At 42.7% G+C, this 16,904-nt stretch overlaps 1 protein-coding gene across 6 annotated transcripts in view; it reads left to right on the forward strand.

Annotated features, from left to right (window-relative positions):
- Positions 1-16,581, forward strand: part of magixa (MAGI family member, X-linked a) — a 37,584-nt gene extending 21,003 nt beyond the window's left edge. For 4 of the 6 annotated variants that reach the window (XM_037772763.1, XM_037772760.1, XM_037772762.1 and 1 more), the window contains exons 14-21: positions 446-509; positions 601-819; positions 917-1,198; positions 9,984-10,178; positions 10,301-10,359; positions 10,552-10,698; positions 12,247-12,385; positions 13,479-16,581. In XM_037772763.1, the coding sequence (XP_037628691.1) occupies positions 446-509; positions 601-819; positions 917-1,198; positions 9,984-10,178; positions 10,301-10,359; positions 10,552-10,698; positions 12,247-12,385; positions 13,479-14,341 (1,968 nt within the window). In that variant the 3' untranslated portion in view covers positions 14,342-16,581. Of the gene's footprint in view, positions 1-445; positions 510-600; positions 820-916; positions 1,199-9,983; positions 10,179-10,300; positions 10,360-10,551; positions 10,699-11,315; positions 11,525-12,246; positions 12,386-13,167; positions 13,256-13,478 lie in introns of those variants that run through there. The other 2 variants (XM_037772764.1, XM_037772765.1) reach the window with 2 other exon arrangements.
- The last annotated feature ends 323 nt before the right edge of the window (positions 16,582-16,904 follow it).

Raw genomic sequence — 16,904 nt, forward strand, 5'->3', positions numbered from 1 at the left:
CTCACTACTTAGCTTCTTTCCAGATGGCCATGTCGTTGTGAAAATATGCGTGTATTGGAATGATCAGATGAGATGAAGATGGAAAATAAGAAGAGCCTTCTGTGTGTTTCCTCTTGACTTTACTCGTTGGCTTGCTTTCCTCACTTCCGTTTCCCTTCTCGTGTTCTGATTCGTTCAAGCTGAACAGCCAATCAGAGGGATTTCTCTCACCGACGAACTCCGCCGCCGATTCAACACGCTGAATCAGCCGAAAAAACTATAACAGACTAGAGCCGACGGTGCGGGACACACCAAAAAAAACTAGGCCGACGGACGCTTACCGACAGGCCCAAACTATCCGACGGTCGATTGTCAGCTTTGTGTGTCAGGACCTTTACACCAGGATTTAGCATACAGGGCACTACTATGTTTCCATACATAACCACTGGTACATTTCTGTCCTCAGGTCCAGAGAGTCCTGCAAGAACACACCAAACAGGGAGAGGTGGTCCTACTGGTCTACAGAGGAGGTACTACTGAACATTAAATCTGATTCATTCCACCAGTAAAAACATGTTACAGGTGAACCAACAACAATGAATGACGTGTTCCCTCCACCAGGTCCCATGTGTTCCCCAGTCGTCACCCCCAACTTCTACAAGGCCCTCCCCTCCCCACACGGCCTGGCCACCCCCTCTTCATCCCACCCGCCGACTTCAGCCAACTTGCCTTCCCCGTCCACGGGTGCCTTGGTGGGGGGCGTCCCCCCACTCAGCCAGGCTGGCTTGGTCCTGGAGAGTCCCCAGGAGGGGCAGCTACCAGTCCCAGGGACCCACCAAGGTAACTGCCCTGATCTAGTCTTGATCGAGTCCTTCTTGTCTGTCTGCTCCCATCAGTGTGTCTCCTCCTCCTCATCTGACTCCTCTTTGTTTTCCAGGGCCCCCTCCAGCCCAGACGCCAAACGGGCCCCCAGCCTCGGCCCTCATCCAGAGCACCAGCTTCCTGGACTCGGTTCCTGTGGCGTTGACCTTAGAGCCACGTGACCTGCTGGGAGTAGAGGAGAGCGCCGGCGGGCCTCCTCCCGTCAGAGGGGGAGGAGCCCTGGGAGCAGTAGCCAAGGATGGAAGAGGAGGAGTAAAGACGGTGGAGGTGGAGCTGAGGAGGCGGGTGGGAGAAGGCTTCGGATTCGTCATCGCCTCTCAGGAAGTGACCAATGGGGGTGAGTCCCAGTGAAGCCCTTCTGCTGTTTTGTTGGGTTTTCACTTTATTTACATGCTGAAGGTCACTACATGCTGTATATTGTTATTTTCATAAGTTGAGCCACTGTCCAGAACACTGTCCTTCTGCATGTGAATGGTACTGTACATCACGTCATGGTGTTGACTGGAGGCTAACACTAGCAGTGGGCTAAAGTTACACATCTATAATCTCATTTAGCGACGGGCTAGTTAGCTAGCTACCTTGCTAATTCCACCATGCTACAAAAAGAATTAGCCCAACAGCAGACAGCGCTGGGTCACGGCCCCTCAGCCTCACTCCTCGCCGCTAGGAGACTACTTCACCAGGAGGAGAAGGGCTCAATTTTAAAGCTAGAGTGAGGACACTGGTATCATATGAAACTAGAAAAACCTAAGGAATTCATTGGTACCAACTATGTCATACTAGCTTGTTATGAAGGAGACTAAATAACGCTCTAAACTTGCACTAAATTTTGATGAGGAAAAACTGTCATGACCATTTTCAAAGGTGTCCCTTGACCTCTGACCTCAAGATATGTGAATGTAAATGGGTTCTCTGGGTACCCACGAGTCTCCCCTTTATAGACATGCCCACTTTATGATAATCACATGCAGTTTGGGGTGAGTCATAGTCAAGTCAGCACACTGACACACTGACAGCTGTTGTTGCCTGTTGGGCTGCAGTTTGCCATGTTATGATTTGAGCATATTTCTTATGTAGTTCAGAAGACGGTACTTCCTGCTGGGAGCTTCTCAGGGCCTGATTAGATTTCAATCATCACACTGAGATCTGACGCAGTGAGAAGTGTGTATCCAGAGTGAGTTAACTGACTCTAAGAAGAAGAGATAAATCATCAGGATGGTGTTTGTTCATCGTGTGGGTGTGATGACCTGTGCAGCCTGCAGGAGGCGCTGACGGCTCTCCGACTGTTATATCGAGTCTCTGCAGCAGCTGAGCTTCATTCAGCTGGAAGCAACGACCAGGTTTACAGCAGAGCACAGAGACCTCAAACGCATCGCCTCCTCTGAAACATGAACAATAATCTCCTCTGTTAAGGCATGTGTGTGTGTGTGTGTGTGTGTTATCTGCTCTGTTGGCCACGCCCCCTCCCTCCCAGCTGTCTCTCTTTCCAGCTCAGTCTCACTCGCCCACGTTCAGAGGTACAACCTGCCTCACAGACAGACAGACAGACAGATAGTTTCTTGTGTTTGCTTGTCTCTGGTCTATATTCATCATGTTGGAACGACTGCAGTCGGCTCTGAAAACTGTGAAGGACTCTAAACGTAAGTCACTCAGTGTGCATGTGTGTGTGTGTGTGTGTGTGTGTATGTCATCTAGTGTACTGAGGTCTAATAGAAACCAGTATAGACTCTGTACTGGTTTAAAGCTGCACTATTTAAGGCTTGTTGGTTTGTATTTCTTCCCAGCTGAGGGAAGAGTTGTTGGTGTGTGTAGTAGGGCTGAAACGATATACCTATTTCCTGATTCGATACTATCACAATATTTGGGTGCCGATTTGATAAGTATTGCAATTCGATATAACAATATATTGCAATTTTTGTTAACTTCTTTAACACTAGACCATGGGTAAAAAGTTGAATCATACACTTCTAGGGACTTTTACTATGGAAAATATCTAAATTACAGTAAAAATGTTTGATTTTCAGCAAGTATGTAGTCAGAGATGTCCTGAAGTCAAATATATCGGGATCATTGTCAAGTATTATTTATTAAATTGTTTCCAGCAACCCAGAAATCAAAGAATAAAGACATTTCCTTCACAAATTAGTGGTATTTTCTTTTTAATTTATAACGGACGTGTAATGTTTTATACTTCTGGTGAATATAATCCAATCAATCTTATTTCCATATATGTATTTTGTTAATACAGTTCCCCTTGTTAACACCTTATTTTGACAACCGGACGTAGTCACACGTGTGTATACTTCCTCTAACTTCTCCAAGTCCGTCTCTAGCTCTCCCGTCAGCTCCGTTCTCTTTATACATCCCTGATCAGCTCCATCGGGGCCGTTTGAATGCGTTTAACATAAATGTCAGTATATGGGTGCTCTACAGTTGTAGCGTCGGCGCATTTGACCACGGAGATGAGAGTGATGGCCGGCCGCAATACGGTAACGTTTCCTGTCCATGACAGAGTTAGCATGCAGCTTTAGCCGTGATGTCTAGCTCTGTTTTTCCTGCAATGTGTGAAACCCAAAGTGTTTCCATACTTTACTGGATGTGTAGTGTTTACTTCTTTGGATTTAAAATGTGAGTGTGCAGGTCGTATTCACACGGACCCTCCGCCGTTTTCTACTTTCTCATTTTGGCTCGCTGCGGTTTGTTTTGGTTGATGGATACAGAACAGATATGACGTCACGTTACTCAGACTACAACAATAAAAGCAGTAACTTCCTTCTACCTCCACATAAACTCAAATGAAGCAAATATATCGATTCTGGCATTAAAACATCTATTTCAAAATCGTAAAAAAAAAATCACGATACATAGGTGAATGTTTTTCCCCACTGCTAGTGTGAAATGTTTCCTCGATGAAGTGATCTCTACTTAATATTTGACTATGATGTGATGTTCCCTTATCCAGCATATAGCCTCCCTAAAGCCATTTCTTCCTCCCTCTTTTATTATCTATCTCGTCGTCACCCTCCTCCTCCTCCATCAACTCTCAGGAATGTCTAAACTAGTTTCACCTCATTGAAACTCTCAGCAGTCAGACTTGTTGTGTGTCTATCAGTGGATTTAAGTGTTGACAGTGTTCAGGGTTAGAGGACCAGTCCTGATCCTTCTATAGTTCAGTCAGAGTCTGGAGGAGTGTTACTGATAAAAACTAATCACTGAGTAAATATGTGATGTCATGTTTTAACTTTCCATCCTAAGAAACAGTTTCTATAAAGAGGTTCAGCCTGTCCGGACTCAGATCAGATAGAGAAACATGCTTCTGTGTTTTTACTGAATTAATCCTTTAAGAGCAGCTCACACAAGAATTATAGAAAGATTTGTGTGTGTGTGTGTTGTAAGAAACCAACTCCCACAAATGTTGTTTTTCTCTCCGTTTAGACACAAAACAGGAACGAGCTGAATCTGACTGGTTCTAAAGTGGTTCTAACTAGGGCTGTCAATAGATTAAAATATTTAATCGTGATTAATCGCAAATAAATCTGTTCAAAATGTACCTTAAAGGGAGATTTTTCAAGTATTTAATACTCTTATCAACATGGGAGTGGACAAATATGCTTGCTTTATGCAAATGTATGTATATATTTATTATTTGAAATCAATTAACAACACAAAACAATGACGAATATTGTCCAGAAACCCTCACAGGTACTGCATTTAGCATAAAGAATATGCTCAAATCATAACATGGCAAACTGCAGCCCAACAGGCAACAACAGCTGTCAGTGTGTCAGTGTGCTGACTTGACTATGACTTGCCCCAAACTGCATGTGATTATCATAAAGTGTGCATGTCTGTAAAGGAGAGACTCGTGGGTACCCATAGAACCCATTTACATTCACATATCTTGAGGTCAGAGGTCAAGGGACACCTTTGAAAATGGTCATGACAGTTTTCCCTTGCTAAAATATAGCAAAAGTTTGCAGCGTTATTTAGCCTCCTTCTAGACAAGCTAGTATGACATAGTTGGTACCAATGTATTCCTTAGGTTTTTTAGATTCATATGATGCCCGCTACAACCTAAAAGTCACAAGTTGTGTTAATGCGTTAAAGAAATTAGTGGCGTTAAAACTAATTTGCGTTTACTCGCTATTATTTTGTTAACTTTGACAACCCTAATATATATATATATATATAACTCTAACTTATTGGAGGTGTCACTGGACCAACGGGTACGGGGGTTCAATGTGAACTCTCTGAGAGTGTAATCAGTAACAGACACTCTAATGATCACCTGATGACTGATCTATAACTAACACACACACACACACACTCACACACCTGGGGGAAAGTCTCCAGAGAAACTCGCTGCTGAACTAAGTAGAGTCTGAGTAGAATTCACTATAAAAAACATTTAGCTTTCAATTTCTGATGATATAAAAACAATGTGTGTGTGTGTCTGTGTGTGTGTGTGTGTGTGTGTTATGTAACAATAAGCCTCAGCTGACTGTGTGTTCGTGTCCAGATGTGACTTCATGTTCAGACGTTCAGTTTATAGACATTAAACATGATGAAAGGACTTTTACAGTGAAACAGGAAGTTAAAGAGTTAGAATGACGTTTTCTACAAACAAAACATGAGAAGAATTAAATATATATTATTAGAATAATAAATGCTGATTAATTATTATAGATTAAACTACCAGCAGTATATAATAATAATATATGTCAATCTATGTCTCTAAATACAGTTACTGTAAACGCACATGTACATATTCTGTTTCTGTGTATACAGTATTGACTTTTCCGGGTAAACTTGGGAGTCTGAAGAGCTCAGTGCGATACACGACAGCCTTCAGCTTGACAAAACTGACATGACATTCTAGTGTGGTACAGTCAGTGTCAACAAAACAGAGATTTGCAAATCAGAAACATTTCCAGGGTTGACTGGTGAAAAAACACCTAAACATTTTAACCAGTACGGCTAAACAACTTTTCATTTTGGTGGCCAGTCTACTGACACAATAACGAGGTTTTGAAGCATGAATGAAGTGCTTTGGGTGAGTTACTACCTTTTGCAGAAATGCAATAGAGTTGTGATGTCCCGTCAAACAGCTGTGACAATTGCACTTAAAGTTTAGAGAAAGTTTAGACTTTAATGAACAAAAAGGCTCACACACTGAGAGTCCAGGATGCAGGCAGGTAACAGGCAAACTAAACTCTACAGAACGAAAGACAAACCGGCAATGAACAAAGGAGCTGAGGTGATAAATAGTGACTGACTAACTGGAGAAGTGAGAACAGGTGAGCAGGAGGTGAGGTGAGGTGAGGTGAGTGCAGGACTAATGAGGGACAGGTGAAACTGATCAGGGCAGATAACCAAAAACACTATCCTTGTTTTTTAAGTATTCATTAATCCACTTAATGTTAAATGAATTATTAAGAGTGCTGTCGTCCCAGAGGATTGTGGGTCAGAATAGCCAGCAGGACATCCTGGTATTTACTGCATTTGACCCACTTTGTATCGTGACACAGTAAATACTATAGTAGTACGAGCACTGCACTATTTCTGTCCATTCATGTGAACAGATTCAGCATCCTGAAGACCAACTGGTCTAATAATAGTCACGTTATCCATAATTCAACCATGTGGAGCTGTGTGTGTGCGTGCATTCGTGAGTGTGTGTGTGTGTGTGTGTGTGTGTGTGTGTGTGTGTCCAATTTCACAGTACAATAAGCTCAGACTCACCTGCGCTCCAGTTTGTCACACAGAGGTCTCCTGCTGGATGTCAATGATGAAGAGAAAGTTGTATTTCTGTGCTCATGTAGCTGATGATGATGATGATGATGATGATGATGATGATGATGTTAGAGGGGGGGAAGAGAGGAGGAAATGTTAGTATTTTATTGGTTCTCCATACATCAGACCGGCAATACGTCATCCAGAGTAGGCTTTCTGGGGGAAACCAGTCCCGTGTCCCTCGTAGACGGTGACAGAATAAACAGAAGAAGTCCAAACTTCTACTTTAAACAAACCGCTAACAGTAATAACGCTATGCTGGAGAGTTGCTGTGTAGCTGGTTGCACCAAATATAAGTTAAAAAATGCTGATCTCTGATTTGTTCCCCTGCAGTGTCCTAAAAAAAATCTAATAGAGGGTCTTTATGGCTCCAAGCTATAGACCAGACCAGCATGGCTTTATGGCTCGCTAACGTTAGTTTGAGTGAGCGGCTGCTGCAGTAATACCAAGGCCTATTGAAAGAGGCTGGGACACGAGTCTTAGGGTATGGAGTATAACACATGCACAGTGTAACTGGACCTGCGGTCGTGCATCGCGATTGGCTCAATTTTGGCAGATTTTACTGCACATGTTGTACTCCAAAGATATGACATGTTGATGATGCGGGACTCTTTCATCTCCTTTAGTAATACAGTCATACATCAACGGAAGACTGAAGGCACATGGCGGCGATCAACCTTCATTTATTAAGGTATCGCCAACGCTCAGGTTCAGGCAAGGTCGCAAAATATTTATAAGACGTGTATAAAACAAACGTTTGTATAACAAGAGATGAATGTATACTTGTCAATACAAGTATAACTTGTCAAAATTACAATCCAAACATAGGTCAGATTGCATTGAAGTCTATGAGATCTTTGGTTTTCTATCTCCCAAAAGGGGACGCGGCCTTGACTTAATGCGAAGTACTCGTATGTGGCGGTCTGATGTGTACAGACATTTTTATGCAGGATGCTGAAGTTACTTATACTTATACATATACATATTATAGTTGTACCTCAGAGCTGTTAAAGGTTACAAACTGTGTGGTTTCACGTTGTCATGTCGGTGTTATTGGAGATATTTTAGAGGCCCAGCGATGGTTGTTTCCTTCCAGCTGTCTGTCTGATAACATCAGACTCTCTTCATGTGTTTCTCTCTCAGCTTGTTGAACTCAGCTCTTTGCTTATCAGCTCTCATGCTAACATTCACCCCTCCACCTCTGTGTTCAGTTTAAACACACACACACTTTGACTCTTTGATATATTAAAGGTTCCTTTAAAGTCACTTTGAAGGACCTGCTGGTGTTTGTTCCTGTTTCAGTCTATTCTCTATAAATCCTGTTTATTTCTAGTTTATTTGTTCAGGCCAAAGTCTCTCACTGTGTCTCCGAGACTAACGAACAATGCTCCACATACCAATGGTTTCATTTCATTTCTATGAACCTCCAGAAACCTATATTATCCGTAACTGTATTATAACTCAACATTATATCTATTTAATTATTTTCTACATTTATATAACCAGAAGAGGAGCCAGTATTGAGCCCTGTGATGAGGTGGTGACAGTTTAATTTAAAACACTGCTGTCCTCATTTATAGTACGACCTTATGGAAGAAAAATAAATGAATAAATAAATAAATTACCTGATAAATAAATAAGTCATTAAATGTAGCAAAAATAATATAGAAAATAAATGTAGCCATTAATTAATTGATTAAATGTGACATAAATTGATATTTCTGTTTTAATTTGCTTCTTTATTTATTTATCTTTGTATTAATTCCCTTTTTTGTTTATGCCTCTGTTAAATTTTCCCTTTTATTTATTTATGTATTTTTTTATTACATTTTAAAGTAATTTATTTATTTTTATTACATTTTAAGGTAATTTATTTATTTTTGCATTTATTTTCTATTTTTATGTATTTATTTATATATTTATGCATGATTCTCCCTTTGCATTTCACCCCTTATTTATTTCCCCATACTTACTTATTTCTGTGTTCTTTTTTTATACATTTCTTTACACATATCTTTTTATTATGCAAATGAGGGGGCTGTCACTCAATGTGTTTACATTTATTTTAAATATTATTTTTGCTACATTTAATGACATATTTATTTATTTATTTATCGAGTCATTTATTTATTTAATATTTGATTTTGGCAGGTTCCGTCCTTTATACAACCTAAATCAGCTCACGACAACGGTTATTTTAAAAGTTTCCAGGGAGTTGCCAGAGGCGGCGAGTCACGCCGGACGCCACTGATTTGCATAAAGTAGCCTAGACCTCAACTTTATCCAAATCAGGAGCGGTGTTGTGAAAGTGTTGTTGTGGACACTGAGAAGACCAGGATCCTGTAGTTTAGATTGACTTCTTTGGTTTGATAAATGTTCTTCACCCTTCACTTCCATCCAGCTGTTTATCAGGAGTCAGCGTGTTTCTGTCCTTCAGGTTTTATCTTCTGCTGTTTGACTTCACAACATGAAACTGTGCAAACAGTCAGTGGTCGGATTGGTTCATGGTACAGGGTCACTTTAATACTGTCTGTCTGCTGGCCATGTGATCTCTCTGCTGGAGCAGAAACAGTTTAGTCTTGTGATTAATGTTTCTGAGCCAGAAAATCTTTCTGAGAATTTCTCTCCTCTCTGAGGTTTCAACACCAGGATCAGGTGTGTGTGTATGTGTGTGTGTGTTGTGTGTGTGTGTGTGTTGTAAGAACCAACTCCCACAAATGTTGTTTTTCTCTCCGTTTAGACACAAAACAGGAATGAGCTGAATCTGACTGCTTCTAAGACAGATTTAAAATGGTTCTAAAGTCGTTATAACTAGGGCTGTCAATGGATTCAAATATTTAATCATGATTAATCGCAAATTATTCGTACATTTGTCTGTTCAAAATGTACCTTAAAGCAAAATTTGTCAAGTATTTAATTCTCTTATTAACGTGGGAGTGGACAAATATGCTGCTTTATGCAAATGTATGTATATATTTATTATTGGATGTCATTTAACAACACAAAACAATGGCAATTATTGTCCAGAAACCCTCACAGGTACTGCATTTAGCATAAAGAAATAAGGTCAAATCATAACATGGCAAAATGCAGCCCAACAGCCAACAACAAAAAATGGCCATGTCAGTTTTTCCTCACCAAAATTTAGCCTAAGTTAACAGTGTTATTTAAGCTCCTTGACGACAAGCTAGTATGACGTGGTTTCATGTCATGGATTCATCAGGTTTTCTAGTTTCATATGATACCAGTATCTTCACTCTAGCTTTAAAACTGAACCTGCTACAACCTAAAAATCACAAGTTGCGTTATTATCATGTTAACTTTGATAGCCCCGTCCCTGATGTCTCACCGCTTCGTGACGGTGCGTCGCGGCAGCCCGGCGGCTCGCAGTGGCCAGATTCAGCCTGGAGACCAGCTGGAGGCGGTGGAGGGGCGAGCTGTCGGAGGTCTGCAGCATCGAGACCTCGCCCAGATCCTGAGGAGAGCCGGGAACACGCTGAGACTGAGCATCACGCCACGCCACCGTAATACAATACACACTAATACACACTAATACCCTCCACTAAAGCCTCATGTCCACTGCCTGTTACCAACACCACTCTACTACAATAATACTGTATTATAACACTGATCATGTCTCTGTCAGAGGGAGCAGACCTGGAGATTGATGGACGGCTGATGAAAGGATCCAGAGGGAGGTCAAAGGTCAGTCTTTGGGAGCTGCTCTGAGATCTGAAGTCTTCAGTACAACTATAGTAGCAGTAACAGTATACCTGTAGTACCAGTAGTACTTAGTAGGCATGTTTGAGTATCAGACATTCTCTAGTAAAATTCAAGCTGTATCTTAATTTTTTACACAAACTCAATAAATGATTTGTGTTTATATTTGTGTGTCAGGATGAGTCCAGGTTCTACAGCGTGGATCTGGAGCGAGGTCCTACAGGGTTTGGTTTCTCTCTGAGGGGGGGCAGCGAGTACAACATGGGACTGTATGTACTGGGACTGATGGAGGGGGGGCCGGCCCAGCGCAGCAACAAAATACAGGTACACACACACACACACACACACACACACACAGATCTGCAACCCACCACTTTCCTGCAGCTGTTTCACAGTAAAAGACAGAATCAGGAAGGCTTTTACTGTGAAGGAGCTGCAGGAAGTAGTCTTGTTCGGTCTCCGGCGAACTCGTCCCTTCAGTCCAGCACTTTGGTTCAGAGTGAGACCTCCAGTCAACAACAGAGGATGACTGGTGGTGATGTTTCCTACAGTGAGCTGGTTCAGGACCTCACACCACAACCAGGTCCTGGACTAGAGTTCGGTTACATAATAATAACTTTATTTATATACAGTAGTACCTTTCAAAAACAAAGGTACTTGGCAAAAAAAACACTGTAAACTGACTTAATTTTCTTAATTAAATAATTTGGTGAAAAGTGTTACAATTTATCAAAGCACAAGTTGACTTGTTTCATCTGTCCAGCAGTATTAAACCCAAATATTCAGTTTAAAAACGTAGCTTTAACTAGTGAATCAGGTTCAAGGTTCACACTATTAGAAGCATCAGATGAGATCATCAGTATCACCTCTCTGGTTCCGATATCTCTTCACATCAGCAGATATAAAACATCCCTCATTAAATCATTAATTTCTGTCTGCAGCTGTGACACTCTGAGCATCAAACATTCAACATCCAGCTGCTTCCTTCAAATATTCAACAACACGTGCTGCGTTTAGCGCCCCCTAAAGGCTGCAGGATGACACCCGTCATCATCATTCAGTCCACAGTTTGAACCAGAGATAGAAAGTGTGTGACCTCCTCCTGCTCTACATTCCTTCACCATCAACTCACATCTAATAAAGACCTGATTCAGAAAGAAGCTCTTTTACGCAGAAATGCTTATTTTCTGTTGCTCTCTGCAGTCCGTCTGTCTGTCTTATATCATTCAAACTGAATTCATTTTGTTTTTGGACTGTTGGTCAAACAAAACAAACTATTTTCTGACATTTTAAAGAGAGAAACTGAGCTGCAGTCAGTTCCAGACAGGCAGAGACAGTCCAGGTGTTCCCTGTTGGTCCTAACGATCTGCTGCCACCAGGTGTCTGGAGTCATCATGACTGATTTCTCATCTTATAGTTAACTAGGGCTTGAAGTGGGGAAAAATAAGTCCCAGTACTCTCTTATTCACATGTTGGTGTGTGTATCAGCTGGTACCTTATTATATATTCATTATTTCTTAAGGCATGTTATAATGTGCTAGTCATAAGTGTTTTTATAGCTATATTATCATACCTGGGCTGTGCATCTTCTATAGTAGGCCTATAATACTCTAATAATATTCACACTGGAACATTATAGGGTTAACGTGGTGCGTTTAGTGTTAATAGTTGAACTGTTTTCCTGTGTTATGTGTAGCCTATAGTATAGTAGAGTATCATTCAGGGTTTAGGATCGGTGTGCCAGTCAGGATGCTCTTACGTTATTATACAGCGACACATTCTTTGAATGTATACAGTGAATAAAACTTAACTGAAGGTGTCCCAGGTGTCTCAGGTGTGATGTTAACTGAAGGTGTCCCCTGGTGTCCTCAGGTGTCGGACCAGCTGGTGGAGATAAACGGAGACAGTACATCAGGGATGACTCACAGTCAGGCTGTGGAGCAGATCAGGAGAGGAGGACATCGGATCCACCTCATCCTCAAGAAGGGAAACGGATACGTGCCCGACTACGGTGAGACTACCTGAGCAGTCTCCGTACTGCTCCACCTGTCTGGAGGTGATGGTATCATGCAGTGGAGTAGAAGGATAAAGTAGCAGAAAATGGAAAGTAACGTACCTCAAAATTGTACTGAAGTACAGAAAGCTACTTTCCACCACTGATGAAGAACTTCCTGTGTCGACTAATACAATTTTTTAGCTGTTAAAAGTTAAAATAATTAAGAGATTGTCTATAGCCCCCTTTTCTGTTAGTTAACATGATGAGGTTTTTTTTGGGCGGAGCGTTAAGTGGAGGCAGAATGATTCTCTGAACACGTTAGTTATCGCTGGCTAGCAAGTATTGTTGGTTTTTTTTTTTTAACAATGGCTGAAAAAATACTCTCAATATGTCCCGTCACTCACTCTCCAGGATCACAAGTGTTAGTCGAGAAAGTTAACATTAACCAACGGGACCAGATTAGCCGACCCTTACGCCGCTGGCAGACTACTTCAGGAGGAGTAGACGGCTGCATGTCCTAGTGTCTTGCTCCACCATGGCGGTTTCTATAGAAACAGGTCATCCTGCTTTTAGATGTGTAACTTTAACCCACTGCTAGTGTTAGCCTCCAGTTGCCTCCAGCTGTCTTTCCTTTGTTATGCCTCCAGCTAACCAGGACACTAACAGGCTCTATAGTAAAACTCCTTCAGACTCTCTGAACCTGAATCGTCCAATCACAGCTCTGGGTTTCTCTTGACTTACTTTCTCTTCCTCCTTCCTCCTGTACTTCCTGTCCTGTTCTTCCTCCTCTTCCTCAGTGGAGTTGTCCAGCCTGTCTCTCTGTATGACCAACTCTAAACAGGGGGAACCCTGCTTCTACGTGATTGGACGCACTGAAAACTCGCGGTTGGTAACTTCCTGTTCTCCTCTGGCTCTTCTTTCCTCCTTTCACTTTCATCCCTCCATCTTTAGTTCTCCATCAACAACCTGCAGCCATCAGAGCTTTGTCTTTATCATGTGAGCGTCACAGTTAAATCAAATGTTGATTACATGTGTGTTTGATCACAGCAGCCTCTGGTGGACGTCGGAGGAACTGTAGCTCATGTTTGTTTCTCTGTTTGTCTGCCAGGCCCTGAGGAAGGAGCCCTCTCCCCCTCCTCTTCTTCACACACAGAGGAGCAAGATGTGGAAACAGTGACCATGACAACCGCCTCCCTCAGCCAGCAGCGGGGAGGAGGAGGCGCCACAGGAGGAGGAGAGGGGGGAGGAGAGAGGAGGAGGACGAGGAGAGAGGGAGAAACCAAACAAAGAACAGGAGGAAGAGGAGGAAGAGGAGGGGAAGGGCCTCCTGATCTGGACCTGGACGTGGTGGAGGAGGAGGCACGGGAGGAGGAGGAGGAGGAGGAGGAGAGGAGGAGAAGAAGTCAGACTGTCAGACAGAAGGAGAAGCGGCATGAGCAGAGGGAGCAGGGGAAGAGGAGCAGGAGCTTACCCAGGATCAGTGCTCGATCCTGGGACACGTTGATGCTGCCGGAGGGGGTGGAGGTGGAGGAGTCTGGAGGAGGCGTGAAGGAGAGGAGGAGGAGGAGCGAGACGAAGAGCAGGAGCAGGGCGACAGAAACCGACAGGGAGGAGCAGAAGAGGGGAGAGCGGAGAGACGACAGCACCACCACCCGCCACGCAAAGCATTCTGGGAGCTCAGGTGCAGCTCAGAAGGTAGCGTTTTCCTTCCTCATGCCGATGGACGATGACGAGCACCAGCGTCTGTCTGACAGCGAATCAGCAACCAGCCTCTCAGAGGTCAGCCTATCAGCAGCCAGCATCGCCACAGCGGGGTGGCGGGAGGATTCTCATTGGAGGAGAGCAGAGTCGCCGTGGCAACAGGGGAATGCCCCGGGCCCCTGGTTGAAGCCGAGCCCGCAGAAACTGACACAGGTTCTGGTTGGCAGTCGGCGCGGTGGGCGGGAACTAGCCGGCGGGCTCTCTCTCTGATTGGCTCACAGCGAGGGCATTCTCGTTTTTCATTCGCTGATTTTTTTTTTTAAGGCTACTTATAAGGGCTTTTTTGATTGGCCTGCTGAGAGAAGACCCACCTCTTCCTGCGTCTTATTGGATGACAGCAGACAATTAAAGCAGACAAGTACTTCATTTTGATTGGCTGGTGGGTGGGTTTTGAGGCCTCTGATTGGCCAATGACATAACAGGTGCGCACACAGCCGTCGAATTAACAATGTTATTTTTATTTTACCCATCATCCCTCAGTGCATCCTGAGACCTGTATCACGGCGCCAGATGAGTGCGTTATCTCAGACTCTCTGGTATCACGATGCTGGGTAGATCAGGGTGGTAACAGGGCTACATCACCATGGTAACAGATGCTAGCCTGGTTAACTCCAGAGGATCAGATCAAAAGCTGTCGACAGCGACAACAAACCAATCAGATCACTGACGGTTTATAATAAAGAGACAAATAACAAAGAGCAATATTTTTATAGGTCAGGAGAATCTGAGATCAAACGGCTAACAGAAAGATGGAGATTTATATTAATTATGTCATTTAAATAAGTTTATTTTATTCCGGACAAGAATCCTGAAAGTGTATAAATATCTTTTACACTCTTTTTCCAACGCTGCAGCAGTTATACATCTTTTCAGACTCAATAACATAATGATTGGAACTAATAATATATAATAATCAGGCTGATATCGTGGTGTCTGAACCTCTTCAATACCTTTTAAAGAACAAAATATCAGGGAGTAAACAGAACAGTAGAGACAAAAGAGAGACTCTGTAGCTAACCCTAACCTACGTCACGGTGTTAGCTGAAGGCTAACACTAGCAGTGGGCTAAAGTTACACATCTAAAATGTCATCTTGCTGTGTTGTTGGGCGCCAGAATCGAGATCGAGAACCAGCTTCATGATACCAGCGATCAGAATCAGAGTCAGATGAAGTCCGTGTGATACAGGCCCTGCTCATCACCTTCATCCTCCTCCTCATCATCACCTCTCCAACTTTAAACTCGTATGCAAACAACATGAGAACCTTTTCAGACGCTGTTCTGTGATTCTGTGTATCTGAGCATGTGAATATCACTGGAATGATTTTTTATTTTTATAAGCTGAACATGTAAAGGCTCAATGACATTATTATTATTATTATTATTATTAGAGATTAAATAGACCAGAGATGATCTGATTTGCCTGCTTGCTTGTAAAAAAGAAAAAAACTTTGCCCTGATGATGTAACAGAGCCATAACACACACACACACACACACGCACGCACACACACACACAGTTCAGGTCCAGCTGTGGTCCTGTTGGCTGTCAATAACCATAGCATCGCCACGGCAACTCGGCCAGCAGGATGACCTGTTTCTATAGCAACCGCCATGGTGGAGCAAGACACTAGGACATGCAGCTCTAAATCATAACAAGTGCCTCATTTTATTTCAGCCTTCGTCCTGCAGACCGACAGCCACGCACCACACCCCGCCACTTCCTGTTCACACCCCGCCATGTCCCGTCACGTCTCATCAGACAACGCAAAGACCCCTGGTCCCACACTGAGCTCCAGGCTCTCCTGTACTGACTGTTTTTATATTTGAGAGTTGAGGTGTAGACCCACTCCCAGAGACACAGCGACCTTCATGTCATGGTTGAAGTTAGGGCCGACACTAATTTGATTAACCTGCCAATTATTTAATTTTATCTATAAAATATCAGAAAATGTCTGTTAACAAGGTGAACCAACAGTCCAAAGAAATTAATTAATGATCAAATATAACACAGAAAAGCATCAAATCTTAAACATATTAAAGAAGCTGGCACCAGAGGATATTTGTCAGATTAATTTTCTGTTGATCGACTAATCGATGAGCTTTAGAACTGACATTTTTCATGTCTGTATTCAGCCAAAGATCATCTGTGTGGGAAGAAGCTCCACTCTTAGCGTTTCTGTAGTTCCAACAACTCCAACAGCGTGAGACCTCTTCTCTTTAGATGATCTCTCTTCTCCAGCTAAACTTTCATTCATATCGGATCAAGATGATCAGTTTTATATTTACATACATTTAGGTCAATATACGTATGTGATCGGACTCTGTATCAGCAGGTTATCAATATTAAAGGACTACAGGGCCACTGGGACGTCCCAATGCATTACTGTAGTTTACATTGTTTAATTTAATACTAAAATAAAAATGTAGCATGTAAAGATGTTGAACCTAAAAGACACATGTTGAACTCCCTCATCCATCCATGACATCATGCTTTCTTTTTTAACCTTCTGTCTGTCTGTCTGTCTGCACACTGCAGTTACACTACAACGCCCACACACCTGTGCGCTGCCCTTTAGCCCCGCCCCTCAGCCTGCTCTCTCTAAAGGGCATTTTTGATCTTTCTTCTTCTATGCATTTTCTAAAGACTGCCTGCTGGTGATCGGAAGGATCACACAGCCTGGACTATTAACGCTTCTAATGATGGGTCTGAATATTCAGGTTCTGGTCCAGAGACGACCAGTAAGGATTCAAAAGTTTCATCATCAGTCCTGCTC

This window comes from Sebastes umbrosus, chromosome 6 (assembly GCF_015220745.1).
Source record: "Sebastes umbrosus isolate fSebUmb1 chromosome 6, fSebUmb1.pri, whole genome shotgun sequence".
NCBI lineage: Eukaryota > Metazoa > Chordata > Actinopteri > Perciformes > Sebastidae > Sebastes > Sebastes umbrosus.